Raw genomic sequence first — 22,977 nt, 5'->3', positions numbered from 1 at the left:
ATTGGTTTTTTGTTTTTTTTTTGCCTTTATAATCTAAGTAAACTTCCTTGTTTAGACTGGGCTCATTAAAAACTCAAGATATGAAACAAACACTCCTAGGTTTAAGGACATAACCTGGAAAAGCCTCAGAAGCTATATTGGACGTGATAGGTTTCTTGAAATGAAGCAAGCAGGTGAGGTTAATTATTTGTCTCTTGAGAGAAATTAGTGCCACTCTTCCAAAATAGATGAAGCTAAAACATATGAAGAACAGTTGCAGGAATTGGGTATGTCTAGTTCAGGGGTCAGCAACCTGAAACAGTGAAAGAGCCACTTTGAACCGGTTCCCTCACAAAAGGAAAAACTGGGAGCCGCAAAAAATGTGTGTGCATGCGCATACATGCGTGCATGCGCAGAACAGGGTTTGACTGAAGAGTGGAGCCAAGGCGAGATATGCACCTGCCCTGCATATTTGAATTGATTGGTTGAACTTTTTTAATCCCACTTTTAATCCCACATGACAGCACTGTTCCAGTATTTGAGGACTGCCACAAACTAAAGGGGGTCAACCTGTTCTCCAAAACACCTGGGGGCAGAACAAGAAGCAACAGACGGAAACTAATCAAGGAGAGAACCAACCCAGAACTAAGGAGAAATTTCCAGACGGTCAGAACAAATAATCAGTGGAACCACTTGCCTCCAGATGTTCTGGGTGCTCCAACACTGCAGGTTTTAAAGAAGAGATTGGACAACCATTTGTCTGAAATGGTATAGGGTTTCCTGCCTGTGAAGTGGGTTGGACTAGAAGACCTCCAAGGTCCCTTCCAATATTATCATTCTGTTATTCTCCCCCAGAGTTACTTGTGCCCGTTATTGGAGGGGGGGGGGGAGAGAGGAGATGGCACTTACTGAGGACATGTAAGGAAGCAACTCTCCTGTCATCCATCAAACTTATCTCAGGTCTAAGACCTTGCTTTTGCAATGGTTATTACATTTGCTAGAATAGAATAGAATAGAATAGAATAGAATAGAATAGAATAGAATAGAATAGAATAGAATAGAATAGAATAGAATAGAATAGAATAGAATAGAATAGAATAGAATAGAATAGAATAGAATAGAATAGAATAGAATAGTTGGAAGGGACTGTGGAGGTCATCTAGTCCAACCCCCTGCTCAGGCAGGAAACCCTATACCATTTCAGACAAATGGCTGCCCAGTCTCTTCTTAAAAACTTCCAGTGTTGGAGCACTCACAACCTCCGGAGGCAGGTTGTTCCACTGATTAATTGTTCTAACTGTCAGGAAGTTTCTCCTTAGTTCTAGGTTGCTTCTCTCCTTTACTAGTTTCCTTCCATTGCTTCTTCTCCTGCCTTCGGGCGCTTTGGAGAATAGCCTGACTCCCTCTTCTTTGTGGCAGCCATCTTAGAAATTGGAAGACTGCTATCATGTCATTGGCTTGCAAGATTTGGAATTGGTGAAGCTGAATGCTTGCTACAGGTAATCCTTGATTTACAACCATTCATTTAATGGCCTTTTAAAGTTACAACAATACTGAAAAAAAAGTGGCTCACCACCGATTGTCACACTTATGACCATCGTGGCATCCTCACAGTCCTACGGTCAAAGTTCATGCGCTTGGCAACCAGTGTGTATTTACAATGGTTGCAATGTCCCTGGATCATGGGATTAGAGCCTTGGTGGAGCAGTGAGCCTTGGTGGAGCAGTGGGCTAATGCCTCTTTAAGTAACACCAGCTGCCTGCAATTAGTGCAGGTTTGAGTCCCACCAGGCTCAAGATTGATTCAGCCTTCCATCCTTCCGAGGTAGGTAAAATGAGGACCCAGATTGTTGGGGGCAATTAAGCTGACTTTGTAATAATGCCGCTTGGGGTGTGTGTGAAAGCCCTAATAAGCAGGCATATACATAGAATGAAGGCTACTGCTAAGCTTGTAAGCCGCCCTGAGTCTTCGGAGAAGGGCGGGATATAAATGGAATTAAAATAAATAAATAAAATAAATAAATTACCATTTGCAACCTTCCAGGCTGGTTTCCAACATGCAAAGTCCATGGGGGAGGTTGGATTCACTTAACGACCACGTGATTCACTTAGCAACTGCAGTGGTTCACTAAACCACTTAACAACTGCCTTGCTTAGCCATGGAAATTCTGGTCCCAATTGTTTTCATAAGTCAAGGATTTACTTTGGAATGAAAATTGTAATGCTCAGGTAGTATTCTGATCAAGTTGTGGACCTCACAACTTCTTGGGGCTTATTTTGCTTTCAGGATGTGAAAAAATGGCTAGTTCCTATTTGTGGGTCTTTGTGTTTGCTGGGAACCTTCTACGTGGAATTGGGGAAGCACCTATCATGCCTTTGGGGATGTCTTACATTGATGATTTTGCCACAGAAGAAAACTCTGCCTTTTATATAGGTAAGATAAATATGGTCCCTCTTTCTCTCCTGAGTGGAGTATTACAACTGAGGTAGGACCAAAGTTGTAGCTATCGCAGCCCTCAGAAATTCAACTCCCAGAATTCAACCCTGTCCAGTGACTGCATTGACTGGGAATTCTGGGAGACACAATTCCAGCCTAGTTGGAAGGCACCTGGGGAAGGGAGAAAGTGGGGGAGCTCAATTCTTCTCTTTAGCAGGTTCAAACTATTTCATCACAAGGATTCTTCAGCAAGTCTGCATTAAAAAACATCCATAGAAATTCAACAGAGGGTCAGTGAAATAATTCTGAGACACTAACCCCATTTTTCTTGCTGGTACCAAAAATGAGAGAAGGCATTTTGCCAGGTTTTGGAGGGTGGGAGCAGAGGATATCTTGAAAGAAATTTTGGAGAAACAGTCATTAGTCTAGGACAGGGGTAGGCAACCTCGGCTCTTTTATGACTCATGGACTTCAACTCCCAGAACTCCTGAGTCAGCTGCTGACTCAGGAGTTCTGGGAGTTGAAGTCCATGAGTCATAAAAGAGCCGAGGTTGCCTACCCCTGGTCTAGGAGTAGTGGATTAGTTGTGACATATTCCTGCTTTGTTGTAGGCTTACATTAACAAAATCTTGCAAGTCTGAAAGTACATATCCCCCACCATATCTTTTAAAAGCCTGATGAGTTAGGGAGGATCCTTTCTGTCTTTCTTTACCCCTTATATAGCTGTGGGTCCCCCCCTCCCCAATCTTTGTCTCTTTCCCTATATCCCAAGGTCATCCCACATACAATTACCCTCATCCACATTTTTCAAAATGCAGATAAATGTCAGGCGTGAAATACCAGGTACACACACACAGATCTTCCAGATCACCCATTTATTGTTAAAGACTAGGCATTGGAATTTTCTCAGACTAATGTTAAGCATCTGGTTAGAACTAGATAAGGGTCAGTGGTGGTCAAGAGCAGAGGTCCCCAACCCCCAATCCGTGGGCCGGTACCAGGCCACGGCATGCCAGCAACCGCACAAACAAGCAAAGCCCCATCACCTGCCTATTTTTTTTAGCAATAATATAGAAGTAATTTGCTATTGCCATTACTATTGCCACCCCTGAATGGATGGATGGATGGATGGATGGATGGATGGATGGATGGATGGATGGATGGGGGCCGGCTGGAGGGAGGGAGGGAGATATAATAGATCTTCCCAGTCTAGCCTGCAGTTCTGGAATTTTCTGGTACTCTTCAAGTACTAACCAAATTTCACCTCACCTTAGCTTTGTGCGCAGTCAAAGTTGGTTTGATGCTGCCACCTGCTGTAGACCTCATTCCTCATCTGTTTTGAAGTCTGTTCTGCAGGTATTCCTGTACTTAGGTTAACTTATTTTTCATAGGAACTGTGCGGTCTACAGGGATGTTTGGACCATCTCTCGGCTTTCTGCTTGGAGCTTTTTGTGCTAGTTTGTGGGTTGACATTGGAACAGTAAACCCAGGTAAGGAACAAGTATCATCGCCAATGTTGCTTCTCAGCCAGATTTGTCTTTTCGTTTGGTAGACTTTTGCTAGTCAGCCCTCAAAACGTTGATTTAATGAAGTCCCATTTGGCAAACTTCAGATGTATTGGACAACATTATTGTCCAGACATTATTCCAAAGGAACGCAGATCCATTGTTTCTGACATACTCTGGAAAAGGCTATGAAGTATGCATTGACTTTACATTAATTTTATGAGATGGTGCCAATTAGTCCTTTTGTGCCAATTTTATTTCATTACACAAATGATGTCAATTAATGCAAACGGCATGCTTTGGGATTTAACAGACATTTGGGAATAGCTGACATCCTCTCCCCATTTTCCCACAAGTACATTAAACTGAGTTTTTAGGTTTTCTATTTTGTGACATTTAAATAAGTATAGGAAGGAGAAAATGATATAAGAAAAGAGCCACTAATGAATATTTGGACCACATTGTAGAGCAGGGGTTTCCAAACTTGGCAACTTGAAGACTTGTGGACTTCAACTCCCAGAATTCTTCAGCCAGTATTGCTGGCTGAGGAATTCTGGGAGTTAAAATCCACAGGTCTTCAAGTTGCCAAGTTTGGAGACCCCTGTTGTAGATCTTTGAGATCCTTCCCTAATGACTTGATTACAACAAGCTAGACTAGGCTAAAATAAGCTTGTTGCTTCCTTGCAATTTAATATGTTGTGGAAAGCCAGCTATTGCCTTAGCAGTGAGTGTGAATGAGGCTTTTGAATAAAGCCATCATATAGTTGTTTCTTTTACAAATGACTAGTCCACAGAAAGTAAGTGTGGTGTAGTGGTTAAGGCATCAGACTAGAAATAGGGAGATGGTGACTTCTAGCCTCACCTACAAAACCAGTTGGATGACCCTGAGCCAGTCACTCTGTCTCAGCCCTAAAAAGGAAGTAATGGCAAACCACTTCTGAAAAACCTTACCAAGAAAACCACAAGGCCATCGGCAAGAATCAGACACGATTGAATGGAAGAAAAAAACAAACAATCCACAACTTAACCTGGTTACTGGAAGAATCCACTTTCTGGGCTTGCCTAATCAATTGAATGATAACCTAAGCAAGAGGCCAACTTATGCACATGCTGAGGGGCAAAAAAAAAAAGCCAAAATTAAAACTACATAATCTTTGCTTATGATAATGGACTGCCCTCAAATTTAGAGGAGCTGACAGAGTGCTGTGCAAATGGAACTGAATTGTTTGTTGTTAAACCAAGTTTAAGATTAAACATGCCATGTGACCACCACTAATAAAAAGTCCATTATCATAAGTCCTGGTGGACGTAAGGGATATACTTAATAGAAAGTGTAATAAGAACTTTCATATGCAAGGGTTTTTTTTTCTTTTTTCTCTTAGATACACTGACCATCAATTCCAAAGACACACGTTGGGTCGGTGCTTGGTGGCTTGGGATATTGATCTGTGGTGCCACCAGTTTTATGTCATCTCTCCCTTTCTGGTTCCTGCCTTACTCTTTGCCACAACAAGGAGAACAAGTTGTTAATAAGTCAACCGAAGTTTATGTAATCACTCAAGTCAGCCAGAACAAAATGGAAGCTCCCGGCCGCCCAAAGATGAAGGTTTCAGAAGTGGCGAAAGGTGGTTGAATGACCTCTTCACAAGTAGCTAATTCTGAGCTTTGCAACCAGTCCTGAGCCAAACCTGGGTTCTGCAATATTCTACTCAATTTCCAGAGTCACTTCTTAGAGCGGAAACATGTTCAGTTTTTAAATATAGTTTTATTAAAAATTACAATTAAAAGAGAAAAACTAATAGAAACAAATGGAAAGAGGGGAAAAAAGAAAGTCCAGGAAAGAAAAAATAGAAAATTAGAAAAAAAGAACATATGGTAATCAAAAAAAAGAAAAAGAAATTATATGTTTCTTTATATAATGACCTTCATCACAAGTATAAACCATTTTAGTAACATCACCTTCTTCTAAAATACAACAAACAGTATCTTCTTCCCATATCCAGCTCTTATCTATAAACAAATCCTTAAACTCCTGTCATTCAGTCCTAATCAGCAAAATCCATTAAGTATTAGCAGAAATATAGGGACATGGTGGCTCATTGGGTTAGGACGCTGAGCTTGTCGATCAGAAGATCGGCAGTTTGGCAGGTCAAATCCCGAGTGCCGCGTAATAGAGTGAGTGCCTGTTATTCGTCCCAGCTTCTGCCAACCTAGCAGTTCGGAAGCACGTAAAAATGCAAGTAGAAAAATAGGGATCACTAAGGTGGGAAGGTAACAGCGTTCCGTGCGCCTTTGGTGTCTAGTCATGCCGGCCACATGACCACGGAGACGTCCTTGGACAAACGCTGGCTCTTTGGGTTCAATATATCCAATATTAAAACACTTTGCTGCATTCTGTATTAGTAAGTGAAATTTAATGGTCCTTCTCCTTTAATTGTAATTTTTCATTCTTCTGGTCCTTCTAGTGTCTGGCCTAAAATGTCTCATCCTATCTTTTTTTTTTTTTAAAGAGAATTCAAAACAACACCAGAATCAAAGTTCCCAATCACGCTTTTGCTGCAAAAAAAGTTTTTAAGTCCTTAAACCTGTATTAAAGCTCCTTTCTCTAAAGATAGGAGGAAACTCAACTGGTGCTGTAAAACTTGTTGATCCAAAGATTCCTAGTAGCTGAAGAGGTTTACAAGAGATTTCTATAGATGGTTAGAAAAAGAAGCATACAAATAGATCTCATACTTATATGTTTCAAATTTTCAAAGCTGTATATTTTGGAAGGGATCTCTTTCTGATTAGTATTTTGAGAACAAATCTCAAAGGGTCACCTTGGCTCTGTGCTTTTTCTTGCTGGGGCTATAATATCCCATTAGTCCTGTCGGATCAGGTCATCTCAATAAATCTTAACCGTTGTGAGGATTTTATTCCAATCATGTTAATTAACAACTTGTGAAATGACTTGATTATAAAATCCATGATTTTTCCTCCTTGTGAAATCATATATATATTTTTAATTACAATTTTGAACAAAAATAAAAAAAATAGTCTCCGGATGAAATTGACCTGACAGTAAATTTGGTTAGACTTTTATTTTATTTCCTTTTGCTCTTCCAGATTTCTTTCCTACTTTGAAAAAGCTGTTTGGAAACCCCATCTTCCTGGTCTATTTGCTCCTTACAATCTTTCAATACAATTCTATGGTTGGCATAATAACCTTTGAATCCAAGTTTATGGAGCAGCAGTTCAACATCGCCGTTTCAAGAGCCATCTTTCTTATTGGTAGGTGAAGCTTTTCTGTTTGTTATCCATACACCTCCCTCCTCCTATTTTCTCCACAACAACAACAACAATGCTGTGAGGTAGTGATGGACCCAAAGATCCCAGCTGGCTTTCATGGGTAAGGCAGGACTAGAATTCACAGTCTCCTGGTAATTGGCCCAAAGTCACCCAGCCAGTTTTTATGCCCAAGGTGGAACTAGAACTCACCGTCTCCTGGTGTTTGGCCCAAAGTCACCCTGCTGGCTTTCATGGCTAAGGTGGGACAAGAACTCATAGTCTCTCGGTTTCTAATTTGGCGCCTTAGCCACTACACCAAACTAATAGACATTCCATGAGATTAAGCAGGCACACATGTTAGAGACCAAGTGCCCAAAGCCCACCCTGCCCCCTGCCCCGCCCCCACTGTGGCCCGCTCCACCCACACCCTACCCACCTGCAGGGCCACCCACCGCCTCCACAGCCTGATGCAGCAGATCACCCAGGCGGCCCTGCAGTGCCATGGTGGCCATGCCCTCTTCCCATGCCTCCCAGCATCATCTGGATGTGACGGGGTGCGCTGCTCTGCGCAGGCCGTGCCCGGGGATGACTCTCCTCTGGGGGGGGCTGCTGGTGAGGAAGGGGCCGCAGGGGTGGGTGGGGCTGGGGCAACAGTGCACGTTCCCACAGAGAGGGCTCTGAGTGCCACCTCTGGCATGCGTGCCATAGGTTCGCCACCACTGGCATATGGGTTGGGTGGCTTCTATAGACATCCTTTTCGTTGTAACGAGAAAATGAGGCATATTATCATTAAAGGTAGTTCTCGATTTACAACCCCAACTGAGCCCCAAATTTCCCTTGCTAAGCAAGACAGTTGCCAAGTGAGTTTTGACCCATTTTACGACCTTTCCTGCTACAGTTGTTAAGTGAATCACTGCAGTTGTTAAGTTAGCGACACGGTTGTTAAGTGACTCTGGCTTCCCCATGGACATGGCTTGTCAGAAGGTCGCAAAAGGGGATCACGTGACCCCAGGACACGGCAACCGTCATAAATGCCTGCCCGTTGCCCAGCCAATTTTGATCCTGCTACTCTGGGGATGCTGCAGTGGTCGTAGGTGTGAAAAATGTTCATAAGTTAACTCTTTCCGTGCTGTAGTAACTTTGAACACTCACTAAACAAATGGCTGTAAGTTCAGGACTACCGGTACTCCTGGCAGTGGGCTATGGCAGGGCTTTTCAACCTTTTCACCCATTGTACCACTTTTAGGATATGGCAACATCCGAGTACCACCAGTCACCTAGCAAGGTGTCAAAAACTTGATGACCAAAAAAAAAAGGGAAAAAAATGATGAAGTACAGGTAGTCCTCGACTTGCAACAGTTCGCTTAGTGACTGTTTGAAGTTACAATGGCACTGAAAAAGTGCCCCACAAGCCACAGCCGAGCAAGACACCTGCCTGCCCGCCAAGCGGCGCTCTTCCTCCTGTCCGAGGTTTTCATTGATGTGAGCATTTCTGTTGAGGATTGGCAGTGGAGGTGGGGGGAGGGTGTTTGGTTTTTATCCCCCCCCCCCCCCGTCTGCTGGGTGGTTGCAGCAGGTTTTGGTCACTTCACATGACCCTGGGACACTGTGACCATCATAAATATGAATCAGTTGCCAAGCATCTGAATGTAAATCACAAGACCCTGGAGATGCTGCGACATTCCAGCTGATCGGCGCTTCTTCTGGGCTCAGCAGAAGCACCAGGATCAGCGCCGAGCTCCAGCTGAAGCCTGGCACTGATCCTGGCGCTTCCCCTGAGCCCTGACAGCCCTGAAGAAGTGCTGATCCTGGCGCTTCCGCTGAGCCCTGACAGCCCTGCAGTTCTAGCCGTCTCTCGCTCAGGCTTGTGCGGTGCTGCCACCAGTTCAGCTCCTTCCCCTCCCCTGCTACCACTTTTCTAGGATGGTCGTTTACCACCTGCCAGGTGTCAAACTACCACAGGTGGTACCCGTACCACTGGTTGAAAAACCCTGGGTTATGGTAACTGTTATTCTGAAGAAGGAAATGTGTGTTGTGTTCAGTGATGGATGAAGTGAGGTCACAGCTCCCTTTCCTTTGTAGGTGTGATTCTTTTACCTATTACCATTGTGGGGATGTTCCTGGGAGGTTTCATCATCAAGAAGTTCAAACTGTCCATTGGAGCCATGGCGAAGTTTGCCTGCATCACCTTTGTGACAGCCTTCCTGTTAAGCCTGTTTTACTTCGGCGCCAGTTGCCAAGTGCCTGAAGTGGCTGGTTTGACCGTCAACTACTCTGGGTTTGTCGTCTTGTTCATCTTTGGGGGTGATAGGAGGAGGTTGCAGCTAACGCATGTTTTATAATGCATATTTTATAATGGATGCAGTGTATCCCGTATACATTGCTCTCTCTCAGAAGGGGACCAGGCAGAAAAGTTCTACATTCCCCCCCCCCCCCCACACACACACACTTCTCACTTACTTTGATTTCCATCCAAAGTAGCCTTGGGGCATTTCTTTCAAAGGGAATGAGAAGATCCTTGTAATTCTCCTTGCGGGAATGGAAAGTTCTTGTAATGATTTCTTTACAAAAAGATCAAGAGTTTCTGAATAAAAGAAGAATAGAGCTGGAAGGGACCATGGAGATCTTCTAGTCCAGCCCCCTGCTCAAGCAGGAAAAGCTATGCCATTTCAGACGAGTGACGGTCTAGTTACAGTCTCTTCTTAAAAACCTCCAGTGATGGAGCGCCCATGATTTCTGGAGGCAAGCTGTTCCACTGCTTAATTGTCCTCACTGTCAGGAAGTTTCTTCTTAATTCCAGGTTGCTTCTGTCTTTGTTCAGTTTCCAACTATTGTTTCTTCTTCTGCCCTCTGACACTTTGGAAAATAAGATAATAATAATAATAATAATAATAATAATAATAATAATAATAATAATAATAATAATAATAATAATAATAACAACAACAACAACAACAACAACAACAATAACAATAACAATAACAATAATAATAATAATAATAATAATAATAATAATAATAATAATAATAATAATAATAATAATAAAGTTGGAAGGGACCTTGAAGGTCATCTAGTCCAACCCCTGCTCAGGCAGGAAACCCTATACCATTTCAGACAAATGGCTGTCCAGTCTCTTCTTAAAAACTTCCAGTGTTGACCCCCTCTTCTTTGTGGCAGGCCCTCCAATACTGGAATACTGCTATCATGTCATCCCTATTTCTTCTTTTCTTTAGACCAGTCAAACCCAAGTCCTGCAGCCGTTCTTCATATGTTTTTAGTCTTCAGGCCTTTGATCACCTTAGTTCCTCTTCTCTAATTTTTTTCCCCAAAGTCTCCACATCTTTTTTGTAGTATCTCGACTTCTTTTTTGTAGTATTGTGTTGTGTGTGAATGGCCTGTCTTTCATTGTGCTTTCCTCTCCCCAGTGCCCAAAGGCCTATGGGGAAGACAGCCCCAAAGGGCATGATCTACACGTGGGAAGAAAAAGAGCTGAGATTAGGAAAAAGGCATGCAGAAGATTAGATGAAGGAAAGACATGGAATAGATTTTAGATCTCTATCTAGACCAGCGGTAGGCAACCTTGGCTCTTTTATGACTCATGGACTTCAACTCCCAGAATTCCTCAGAGCCAAGGTTGCCTACCCCTGGTCTAGACCTTACTGCCTTACTGCCCATTGTGGCCAGCAGTCACAAGGTACTGAGGAATCAGTACCACTACAGCTACACCTTTGTATAGTGCGGGGGTCTGAGGAATTCTGGGAGGAATTCTGGGAGTTGAATTCTGAGGAATTCTGGGACTTGAAGTCCACAAGTCATAAAAGGGCCAAGTTTGAAGACCCCTTAGGGACGCGGTATCTCAGTGGGTTAGGATGCTGAGCTTGTCGATCAGAAGGTCGGCAGTTTGGCGGGTCAAATCCCGAGTGCCACGTAAGAGTGAGCGCCTGTTACTTGTCCCAGCTTCTGCCAACCTAGCAGTTCGAAAGCACCTAAAAATGCAAGTAGAAAAATAGGGACCACTATGGTGGGAAGGTAACAGCGTTCTGTGCGCCTTTGGCGTCTAGTCATGCCGGCCACATGACCACGGAGACGTCCTCGGACAAGCGCTGGCTCTTCGGCTTTGTAACGGAGATGAGCACCGGCCCCTAGAGTTGGAAACGACTAGCACACATGTGCGGGGGAAACTTTACCTTTACCTATTGTGGTTGTAAGTTGAGGAATGCCTGTAGACCATCTGCCTGGAGCAGAAGGACTATCAAAGGCTTCTTGGTTGGAGCCAAGGACCTGGTTTGGTTGCCCTGTTCCAGGGCCACCTTAGCAGCTTCCCACATCATAAACTGGAGCGTGACCTTACAGGGTGTCCTACAAAAATATTGACCGATGCATTCCATGTAATACATGTTAAAGAGTTGCAGAAAGCTCAGGTTGATGCTGTCTAGTCTTTCTCAAAGCGCTCCTGTTGTAAGAAAGATAATTTTAGAACAGACATTGCCCAATCCAAGGGCATCATGAGAAGAACAATATGCATGTCAAACTCCAGAGGAATGCAGAGATGGCTCTTCGGCTTTGTAACGGAGATGAGCACCGGCCCCTAGAGTTGGAAACGACTAGCACACATGTGCAGGGGAAACTTTACCTTTTTTTACCTTTGAAGACCTCTGCTAGAGTGCCTTCCCAGACGTCCATCCTTCTGAAATCTCTCTAGTTGCCCACACTTTCCAATTTGGAAAAGACCCAGTGGAAATTCTTCCAATTAGGATTTCCCCACCCCCACTCCTATCCAGGAGCTTCAGAGTGACAACCAGATGAGAATCAGAAAACAGCAACCTTTTGAGCAAATGCTCGCCCACATCTCTAACAATAAACTGTATGCAGTCCTTGACTTATAACCGGCCATTTAGCAATGATTCAAAGTTACGACCAAATCAGAAAGGGGCCTTAAAACCAGTTGTCCCCTGTGGTCACGTGACTGTACTTCAGCATTTCTAGTTTGGGGGAAAAGCAGAGTCCATAACAAACTACGGGTTCGCTTAATGACTGTAGTGGTCACTTAACTACCACCACAGAAAAAGATGCTAAAATCTGATTGGTCATGTGACTTACCCATCTTACAACTCTTATCACTTATGATTATAATGGGCAGCTTTGGCTGCATGGTGATAACTCGAGGACTATCTGTAAGCTGAGGGAAGAGGGGTGGGAACCACAGAGAAATTGGAAAGAAACCCTCAATCACCCTGAGAATAAGGTAGAAATTATAAACCTCTTAACAACAACAATAATAATAATACTAATAATAATAATGTTGGAAGGGACCTTGGAGGTCATCTAGCCCACCCCCCTGCTCAGGCAGGAAACCCTATACCGTTTCAGACAAATGGCTGTCCAGTCTCTTCTTAAAAAACTTCCAGTGTTGGATCATTCACAACTTCTGGAGGCAGGTTGTTCCACTGATTAATTGTTCTAACTGTCAGGAAATTTCTCCTTAGTTCTAGGTTACTTCTCTCCTTGACTAGTTTCCATCCTTTGCTTCTTGTCCTGCCTTCAGGGGCTTTGGAGAATAGCTTGACTCCCTCTTCTTTGTGGCAGCCCCTGAGATATTGGAAGACTGCTATCATGTCACCCTTCGCCCTTCTCTTCGTTAAACTAGACATACCCAATTCTAGCAACCGTTTTTTATATGTTTTAGCCTCCAGTCCCCTGATAATCTTTGTTGCTCTTCTCTGTACCCTTTCAAGAGTCTCAAGATATTTTTACATCGTGATGACCAAAACTGGATGCAATATTCCAAGGGTGGCCTTACCAAGGCATAGTAAAGTGGTATTAACACTTCACGTGATCTTGATTCTGTTGTTGTTGTTGTTAGTTGCGAAGTCGTGTCCGACCCATCGCGACCCTATGGACAATGTTCCTCCAGGCCTTCCTGTCCTCTACCATCTTCTGGAGTCCAGTTAAGCTCACGCCTACTGCTTCAGTGACTCCATCCAGCCACCTCATTCTCTGTCGTCCCCTTCTTCTATTGCCCTCAATCTTTCCCAGCATTAGGCTCTTCTCCAGTGAGTCCTTCCTCCTCATTAGGTGGCCAAAGTATTTGAGTTTTAGCTTCAGGATCTGGCCTTCTAAAGAGCAGTCAGGGTTGATCTCCTCTAGGACTGACCGGTTTGATCGCCTTGCAGTCCAAGGGACTCGCAGGAGTCTTCTCCAGCACCAGAGTTCAAAGGCCTCAATTCTTTTGCGCTCAGCCTTTCTTATGGTCCAACTTTCACTGCCATACATTGCAACTGGGAAGACCATAGCCTTGACTATACGCACTTTTGTTGACGGGGTGATGTCTCTGCTTTTTAGTGTGCTGTCTAGATTTGCCATGGCTTTCCTCCCTAGGAGCAAGCGTCTTTTAATTTCTTGACTACAGTCCCCATCTGCAGTGATCTTGGAGCCCAGGAAAATAAAATCTGTCACTACCTCCATTTCTTCCCCATCTATTTGCCAGGAATTAAGAGGGCCGGATGCCATGATCTTAGTTTTCTTAATGTTTAGTTTCAACCCAACTTTTGCACTCTCCTTCTTCACTCGCAACAAGAGACTCTTCAGTTCCTCTTCACTTTCTGCCATTAGAGTGGTATCATCTGCATATCTTAGGTTGTTGATATTTCTTCCAGCAATCTTAATTCCAACTTTTGATTCATCTAGCCCTGCCTTTCTCATGATGTGCTCTGCATATAAGTTAAATAGGCAAGGCGACAGTATACAGCCTTGCCGGACTCCTTTCCCAATATTGAACCAATCAGTGGTTCCGTGTCCAGTTCTCACTGTTGCTTCTTGGCCCGCATATAGGTTTCTCAAGAGACAAATAAGATGTTCTGGTACTCCCATCTCTTTAAGAACTTGCCACAGTTTGTTATGATCCACACAATCAAAGGCTTTAGCATAGTCAATGAAGCAGAAGTAGATGTTTTTCTGGAACTCTCTAGCTTTTTCCATGATCCAGCGTATGTTGGCAATTTGATCTCTAGTTCCTCTGCCTCTTCGAAATCCTGCCTGTACTTCTGGTAGTTCTCGATCCACATACTGCTGGAGTCTAGCTTGTAGGATTTTAAGCATAACTTTACTAGCATGAGAAATGAGTGCAATGGTGCGATAGTTTGAACATTCTTTGGCACTGCCTTTCTTTGGAATTGGAATGTAAACTGATCTTTTCCAATCCTGTGGCCACTGTTGAGTTTTCCAAATTTGCTGGCAAATTGAGTGTAGCACTTTTACTGCATCGTCTTTTAAGATTTTGAATAGCTCAGCTGGAATACTGTCACCTCCACTAGCTTTGTTGTTGCTCAGCTTTTCTAAGGCCCACTTCACTTCACATTCTAGGATGTCTGGCTCGAGGTCAGTGACCACCTCATTGTGATTATCAGGGACGTTAAGCTCATTCTTGTATACAGTAGTTCTTCTGTGTAATTTTGCCATCTCTTCTTAATCTCTTCTGCCTCTGTTAGGTCCTTGCCATTTTGGTCCTTTATCATGCCCATTTTTGCATTGAACGTTCCCTTCATCTCTCCAATTTTCTTGAAAAGATCTCTGGTCCTCCCTATTCTATTGTTTTCTTCTATTTCTTTGCACTGTTCATTTAAGAAGTCATTCTTATCTCTTCTAGCTATTTTCTGGAATTCTGCATTCAATTGGGCGTATCTTTCTTTTTCTCCCTTGCCTTTTGCTTCCCTCCTTTCCTCAGCTATTTGCAAAGCTTCCTCAGACAGCCATTTTGCTTTCTTGCATTTCTTTTTCTTTGGGATGGTTTTGGTTGCTACCTCTTGTACAATGTTGCGAACCTCTGTCCATAGTTCTTCAGGCACCCTGTCTATCAGATCTAATTCCTTAAATCTATTTGTCACCTCTACTGTATATTCAACAGGGATATGATTTAATTCATACCTGACTGGCCTAGTGCTTTTCCCTACTTTCTTCAGTTTAAGCTTAAACTTTGCAACAAGAAGCTCATGGTCTGAGCCACAGTCCGCTCCTGGTCTTGTTTTTATTGACTGTATAGAGCTTCTCCATTTTTGGCTGCAGAGTACATAGTCAATCTGATTTCTGTGTTGACCGTCTGGTGATGTCCATGTGTAGAGCCGTCTCTTGGGTTGTTGGAAAAGGGTGTTTGCTATGACCATCGTATTCTCTTGACAAAATTCTATCAGCCTGTGCCCTGCTCCATTTTGTACTCCAAGGCCAAAGTTGCCTGTTATTCCGGTTATCTTTTGGCTTCCTACTTTAGCATTCCAATCCCCCATGATGATAAGGACATCATTTTTTGGTGTTAGTTCTATAAGGTGCTGTAGGGCTTCATAGAACCGGTCAATTTCATCCTCTTCAGCACCGGTGGTTGGGGCATAGACTTGGACTACTGTGATATTGAATGGTTTGCCTTGGATTCGAACTGAGATCATTCTGTCATTTTGAGGATTGTATCCCAGTATTGCTTTTCCTACTCTTTTATTGACTATGAAGGCTACTCCATTTCTTCTGAGGGATTCTTGCCCGCAGTAGTATACCTGATGGTCATCTGAATTAAATTCACCCATTCCTGTCCATTTTAGTTCGCTGATACCTAAGATGTCGATGTTCAGTCTTGTCATCTCTTGTTTGACCACGTCCAGCTTTCCTTGATTCATGGATCTTACATTCCAGGTTCCTATGGAGAAAAAATCTTTAGATCTTGATTCTATCCCTCTGTTAATGCAGACTAGCACTGTGTTGGCTGTTTTGGCAGCTGCAGCACACGGCTGGCTCATATCTAAGTGATTGTCCAGTAGGACTCCGAGATCCCTCTCGCAGTTGCTACTGTTGAGCAAGGTACCACCTATACTATACTAGTGCATTTGTTTTTTCTTGCCTAAATGTAGAACCTTACATTTTTCACCATTGAATTTCATTTTTGTTAGATAGCGCCCAGTGTTCAAGTCTATCCAGATCCTCCTGTATCTTAAGCCTATCTTCTGGAGTATTGACTATTCCTGCCAGCTTGGTGTCGTCTGCAAATTTGATGAGTTCCCCATCTATCCCCTCATCCAAATCGTTGATGAAGATGTTGAAGAGCACTGGGCCCAGAACAGAGCCCTGGGGCACCCCACTACACACTGGGATTTCCTTGGATTTCCCTGGGATGATTTTCGCATAAAAAAGTACAAAGTAAATTAAAGCACAGCATTAGGAGAGAAAAAATAACATCATGAATCCAACACATTCAAGAGTGTTCTTTCTGGAAGAATTCAGTCTTATTGTTCTGTTTTGGGATCCCTCCTTCTCACATTAGGTTGTTTTCCAAGGTTGTTATCCTTCTGCAACCCGTAGTTCTTCCCTCTTATGCATGGATGGCATTCTGTTGGCTGACAATATAGATATATTTATCTGGATCTTTCCCCCTTTGGATTGCTGATGGCTCCATCATTATTCCTTTAGCATCAAAGAAGTGTCCTTCAAAGAGAAGCCATTATCTCTCTGCAACTCTGACTGCGGCTGTGAAGAGAGCCACTGGGATCCAGTTTGTGGAGACAACGGTATCACCTACATGAGCCCATGTTTAGCTGGCTGCAAAACGTCGGTGGGAAGTGGAAAAGATTTGGTAAATGCAGCCATGTTATAAAACCTATCCCTTCAGTGGAAAGGAAATAAGTTCTCATTTATTTATTTATTTATTTATTTATTTATTTATTTATTTATTTATTTATTTATTTATTTATTTATTTATTTACCTTTTTGGGGAGATGGGCAGCACAAAAGTGTCATAAGTAAACGTATGATAAATGAAAATGTATTCATTGAAAATAAATGAGTTAATTTCCTGAGAAGTGGCAAATCACAGAATATTAGATCTGGGCAAATTTTCAGAGGGGCGCTTTACTTCTATGCAAGATTTTCAAAGTTCCCACTGGTGCTGCTGTCCTTGAACGTTTATTTTATTTATTTATTAAATTTATGTGCTGCTCACCTCATTGCATGTTGAATCTCATGTTGTTGGAGCTAATGGCACAATAGCCTCTTCTGACTTTTCCAGCAACTTCTTGGAAAATCCAGAAGAAGATTCCATATGGGCAGTAAAGGGTAAAACAAGATGGTTGACAAGATAGCAAACCCCACACTCATTCACACTGATGATGTTACTTAGTTGGGTAATGAAATGTGTGCAGGGAAACCAGTAGGCATCAAGGACTCCATGGTTCAATCCTGAGTTTCAAAAGACTAGACTAGACTAGATTAGACTACATTAGACTAGACTAGACTAGATTAGACTGGACTGGACTGGACTGGACTAGACTAGACTAGACTAGACTAGAACAGAACAGAACAGAACAGAACAGAACAGAACAGAACAGAACAGAACAGAACAGAATAGAATAGAATAGAATAGAATAGAATAGAATAGAATAGAATAACGGAGTAGAATAGAATAGAATTACGGAATAGAATAGAATAGAATAGAATAACGGAGTAGAATAGAATAGAATAGAATAGAATAGAATAGAATAGAATAGAATAGAATAGAATAGAATAGAATAGAATAGAATAGAATGGAATGGAATGGAATGGAATGGAATGGAATGGAATGGAATGGAATGGAATGGAATAGGCCACACCCTTTTAGCCCTGATTATATTACCTAGCTGGGTAATGAAACATCCGCCAGAAAACAATTAAGCTCAGAGAGATTGAACAACCTTTTGTCTGAAATGGTATAGGGTTTCCTGTTTGAGCAGGGGGTTGGACTAGAAGATCTCCAGGGTCCCTTCCAACTCAGTTATTCCGTGAGTTTGGAAATGATTAGCATTCCCAGAAACCATTAATTACATCGCTTGCCTACAACCACACAAATAGAGATTTGGAAATGTAGGCCATTCCGAGCATTTACTTCATTTTTCTTCTATCTTGCAGGTATTTCAAAACTGCAGTTGTGTGGGAGTTTCAGGAGCTGGTAATTCTTCTGCAGTTCTGGGTCAATGTCCGAGGGATCATTGTGCAAAAGAATTCCCTTACTTTTTAGTGTTGTTGTCCATAGTTGCTTTTATCTTCACTTTGGGAGGAACGCCTACATATATGCTTATGTTTAGGTGAAGACATTTTCATTCTTTTTTAAAGCTGGGGGGGCAAACTGGGTGTAAAATTGTAGACTTTATCATAAAAATGAATGCTGAAAAAAATATTGTAAAAATCATACCCTTCCATTCATTGCTTCTTCTGCAGATTCCTTCTAAGTGGCAAAAGCAGTTTTAAGATTTCAAACATTGCACTGTATTTTATTTCCTTTTACTGATAGTACAGGGAGTCCTCAACATATCGCCAGTTGCCTAGCAATCATTCTAAGTCAGGGCTTTTCAACCAGTGGTACGGGTACCACCTGTGGTACATTGACACCTGGCAGGTGGTACGTGACCATCCTAGAGAAGTGGTAGCGGGGGAGGGGAATGAGCTGAACCGGTGGCAGCACCGCACAAGCCTGAGCGAGAGACGGCTGGAGCTGCAGGGCTGTCAGGGCTCAGCGGAAGCGCCAGGATCAGTGCCAGGCTACAGCTGGAGCTCGGTGCTGATCCTGGCGCTTCTGCTGAGCCCAGAAGAAGCACTGATCAGCTGGAATCTTGCAGCATCTCCAGGGTCTTGTGATTTGCATTCAGATGCTTGGCAACTGATTCATATTTATGACAGTCACAGTGTCCCAGGGTCATGTGAAGTGACCAAAACCTGCTGCAACCACCCAGCAGATGGGGGGGAATAAAAACCAAACACCCCACTCCCACAGCCAATCCTCAATAGAAATGCTCACAACAATGAAAACCTCGGACAGGAGGAAGAGCACCGCCAGGCAGGCAGGCAGGTGTCTTGCTCGGCTGTGGCTTGGGGGAGCACTTTTTTTAGTACCATTGTAACTTCGAACAGTCACTAAGTGAACTGTTGTAAGTCAAGGACTCTGTACTTCATCACTTTTTTCCTTCTTTTTTTTTTTGATCATCAAGTTTTTGACACCTTGCTAGGCAACTGGTGGTACTCGGATGTTGCCATATCCTAAAAGTGGTACAATGGATGAAAAGGTTGAAAAGCCCTGTTCTAGGTTATGACAGATCCATCTTGGGGCTACTTACAACCTGGATTAAAATTTCCAACAATTTTCCCCCCCATGGTCATGTGACTAAACTGGGCACTCAGCAATAAGGCTGCATTTACCACCATTTTATGATGGTTTTGCCAAAAACTGGCATTTACCTCTGGTTTTCAGTAAAACTGCACCCACAGCAAACAACTACAGTATTTGTTTAATGACTGCAGCATTCGTTTTACGACCATGGTGTTTGCTTTAACGAATGAAGGTAAATGGCAGGTATCCCAGGATGATGTCGCAGGATCCAACATTTGCTTTAAGACCACCGTGGTCTTAACAACAGCCGCAACGAAAGGTCTTAAAATCAGGTTGATCACATGACCAACCTGATTTACAGCGGTCATGACTTATGAGACCAGGCTCCATTTATAGTCATAAGCCAAGGACTATCTACAGTATAATGCATTGTAGAAATAAAGCACGAGCAAACATTTTACAACTGCTATTACAGTTCCCAGTGAAATTTTTACTTGTGGAAATATACTGTTGTTACAAAAGTCAATTTTTCCAAATCAATAGTTGTAATTTCACTTCACTGTGATTTGCCCACACGTATTTATTTAATTTTTAATCCAAAGACTTGAGGATGAGTAACAGCACTGTTTAAAAATTAAAATAATTTTTTATCATTCTATAAAAGGCTACAAAGATTAAAATGACGTTAATAAATAGGACAAGAATAAAACATTTATTTATTTGTACAAGCATTTAAGGATATTTAATTAATGCTGATGGATTTTTTTCCCCAATGGGTGAACTTTAAGTCTGTGCTTAATTTGAGTCAGGACTGAGTTGATGTTGATTACACATCATTCCAGTTGGGTTCAGCTCTGAGCTATACCAGGATATTGTGCTGACTAGCTTGTTTTCAGATTTCATTTATTTCTTTAGTATTATTTTTATTAGGATTTTCCCCTGCTAAAAGACAAATCTAAAGAAAAAGAAATAAAAGAGAATAAAAAAGAAAGAAACAGGGAAAAATGATAGAAAAAGAAACACAAATTTTTAAAAATGTGATTTCCAACCAATATTTACAATCTTATTTTTTTGTCTTCCCTCTAGAATTCATTTATTTCAATGTTCCTCGTCTAAACTCACTTTTGAACTTCTCCTCATCTTTTTCAGATCAGTTTCACCAGATTTGAAATCTTTTGCTGTGGGCATTGAAGCGTTATGTGGAAGAGTCCTTGGTAAATAGATTCCAGATTTCATTTTAGATTTTAAGCAGATAACCTTATTTATTAGCCATGAGATGCTCAATATTTTGGAGAGAAACTGAGTAACATGGTATCCTAAGAGTATCCTCTGTCTTCTAAATGTATTGGATTCAATTCTCTGTCATTTTGAGTGAAGCTGGCCATCTGGATAATGTCAATTTCAGGAGAGCTGTTCTAAAGCTTCTGGTGATGAAAGCATAGCCACCCCACTCCTTTACATTTCTTTTTTTGCTCATGATTGCTTAAATCTAACTCAGTTTAAGCAAAACTTTGGACCAGGGCAGTTTGGCAAATTCTTGAAATGGCTGGGATTGTTTAGTCTAGAGACTGCAAGCTGCCATTGGACAATTTCTTTGCTGCTGTCACTTCCCCTGTCAAGCTCTCTTGATTGACAGAATCCCAAGAGAATCTCAGCCATGCTGAGGGGAAAGGGAGAGGTTTCCAAGCTGAGCCATGCTGGCTCAGGAATTCTGGGAGTTGAAGTCCACGAGTCACAAAAGAGCCAAGATTGCCTACCCCTGACTTAGAACCATAATGGTCAGACTCCATTATGATTGTAGGTTGAGGATTGTGAAACAGTTGAGCCAGACCGTTTATCACAATACAGGAGAACCTCATATTGAAAGTGGAGCGTCAAAATGTGCCTGTGGATGTGATTTGCAGTGACGGGGGGTCAGGGGTCAGAACAGGATGCCTATTCCACATAAGCTATGCATACAGGCCGGAGGTCTCTGCACAGTCTGGAAATATGGCTCCAACTAAAATCCTTGGCACTTCCTACTCCTTGTTTCTTTTTAGGAGTTTAACCCAAGCCATGAAGTTCTCACTGCGCAGACTCTGCCGCTGAGTTTTTGTTCCCCTCAAGCCTTGCTGAGTATGTCACGTCTGTCCTACTTGTCTCTCTTGTCCCTATCTCAGGGGGGCTCCCTTCCCCAATTTACTTTGGAGCTTTGATTGACCAGACCTGCTTGAAATGGGGTGTGAAACCCTGTGGTGGTTCTGGGGCTTGCAGAGTATATGATACCAAAGCATTCAGGTAAGCCTCAAAAGGAAGAAAAGAACCTATGGACTTAAATGGGCTCTGTTGTGTATTCCTCGGGTTGTGTTGGGTCTGGATGAATAAATCTGTTTTCACACCTTAAATAAGGATGAAGACCCTTCACAGAATAGATACATGTTGACAAGTCTTTTATTTGTATTAATATAGCTTTCAGGAAGAGGAAGGAAGGGAGGGAGGGAGGGAGGGAGGGAGGGAGGGAGGGAAGAAGGAAGGAAGGAAGGAAGGAAGGGAGGGAGGGAGGGAGGGAGGGAGGGAGGGAAGGAGGGAGGGAGGAAGGAAGGGAGGGAGGGAGGGAAGAAGGAAGGGAGGGAGGGAGGGAGGGAGGGAGGGAAGAAGGAAGGAAGGAAGGAAGGGAGGGAGGGAGGGAGGGAGGGAGGGAAGAAGGGAGAGAGGGAGGGAGGGAAGAAGGAAGGGAGGGAGGAAGGGAGGGAGGGAGGAAGGAAGGAAGGAAGGAAGGAAAAGCAAAGAGAGTGTGGATAGATGGATAGATGGAAAGTAGGAAGACAGGAAGCCAATATTGGATGGATGGATGGATGGATGGATGGATGGATGGATAGCAGGAAGGCAGGGTCAAGGGCAAGAACATTGCAGGAAAAAATGGACAGGAAAAAAAAAGAATATGAGAGCACAATCAGTAATGGAGGAGGAGAGACTGCAGTGCAGCTCCATAATTTTAGTCTAGGACCTAGGTTCACACCACACACTAAAACCAAACTAAGCAGACCGCACTATGGAACTTAGCCACTGTTAACATTCTAATGTGGACCTCTTCAATTGTGGTTTATTAAATAAACCATTATTGGACAAAACATGACTGCCTGGTATGGGAATACCATAGGCTCTGAATCTTCCGGCTTCTTTTGTAAAATTAAGGACATTATTGATCTCCAAAGGTGAAAATGCTATTCCTCTTCTTCTAGGAAACATTCCTGCTTTGTTCCAACTCAGCTTGTTCTCCCTCTGTTTTTTCTCCTAGACATGTCTACCTTGGGATCATTGCTGCACTAAGATTTGGGAGCTTCTTTCTTTATATCATCCTTTGCACTCTAATCATAAAACATTGCAGGCAAAGCAATCAAATAACGAAGGACATCAAAACTGGAGAAGTACTTGACATTAAGTTGTCCAATATCAGCCCAAAGACAGAAGAGTCCTCTCACAAGGAGATTCAAGTTGCTGGAGACACTTCTTTTTGAAAAGGTTAAGGAACATTATCTTGGATGCTCATGCAGACAATGGCTGCAAATTATGGACTTATCATGAGCAAACTGTGGAGCTCCTAACCCTACTACTCCTTGACCGGGTCAACGTGCTGCCAGTCACTGGAGTTAGACATTGACATTAGCATCAAATGTTCCTTCAGAAAGAAGAATCTGA

General features: G+C 42.7%; 1 protein-coding gene across 1 annotated transcript in view; it reads left to right on the top strand.

Annotated features, from left to right (window-relative positions):
• The window catches only part of LOC308669701 (solute carrier organic anion transporter family member 1C1-like), a gene marked incomplete at its 5' end in the record, with an annotated part of 29,407 nt that extends 6,497 nt beyond the window's left edge, over positions 1-22,910 (top strand). The window contains 10 exon segments of the mRNA XM_081330572.1: positions 2,266-2,412; positions 3,807-3,905; positions 5,303-5,545; positions 7,026-7,190; positions 9,270-9,465; positions 16,635-16,797; positions 18,105-18,280; positions 20,449-20,513; positions 21,459-21,576; positions 22,577-22,910. Of these exon segments, the coding sequence (XP_081186698.1) occupies positions 2,266-2,412; positions 3,807-3,905; positions 5,303-5,545; positions 7,026-7,190; positions 9,270-9,465; positions 16,635-16,797; positions 18,105-18,280; positions 20,449-20,513; positions 21,459-21,576; positions 22,577-22,796 (1,592 nt within the window). The 3' untranslated portion in view covers positions 22,797-22,910.
• Between the last annotated feature and the right edge of the window lie 67 nt (positions 22,911-22,977).

The sequence above is a fragment of the Vipera berus genome (assembly GCF_964194415.1).
Source record: "Vipera berus genome assembly, chromosome: 6".
In the NCBI taxonomy this organism is placed as follows: domain Eukaryota; kingdom Metazoa; phylum Chordata; class Lepidosauria; order Squamata; family Viperidae; genus Vipera; species Vipera berus.
Note: the sequence above shows the minus strand (reverse complement) of the source record. Positions and strands in the feature narration are given on the sequence as shown.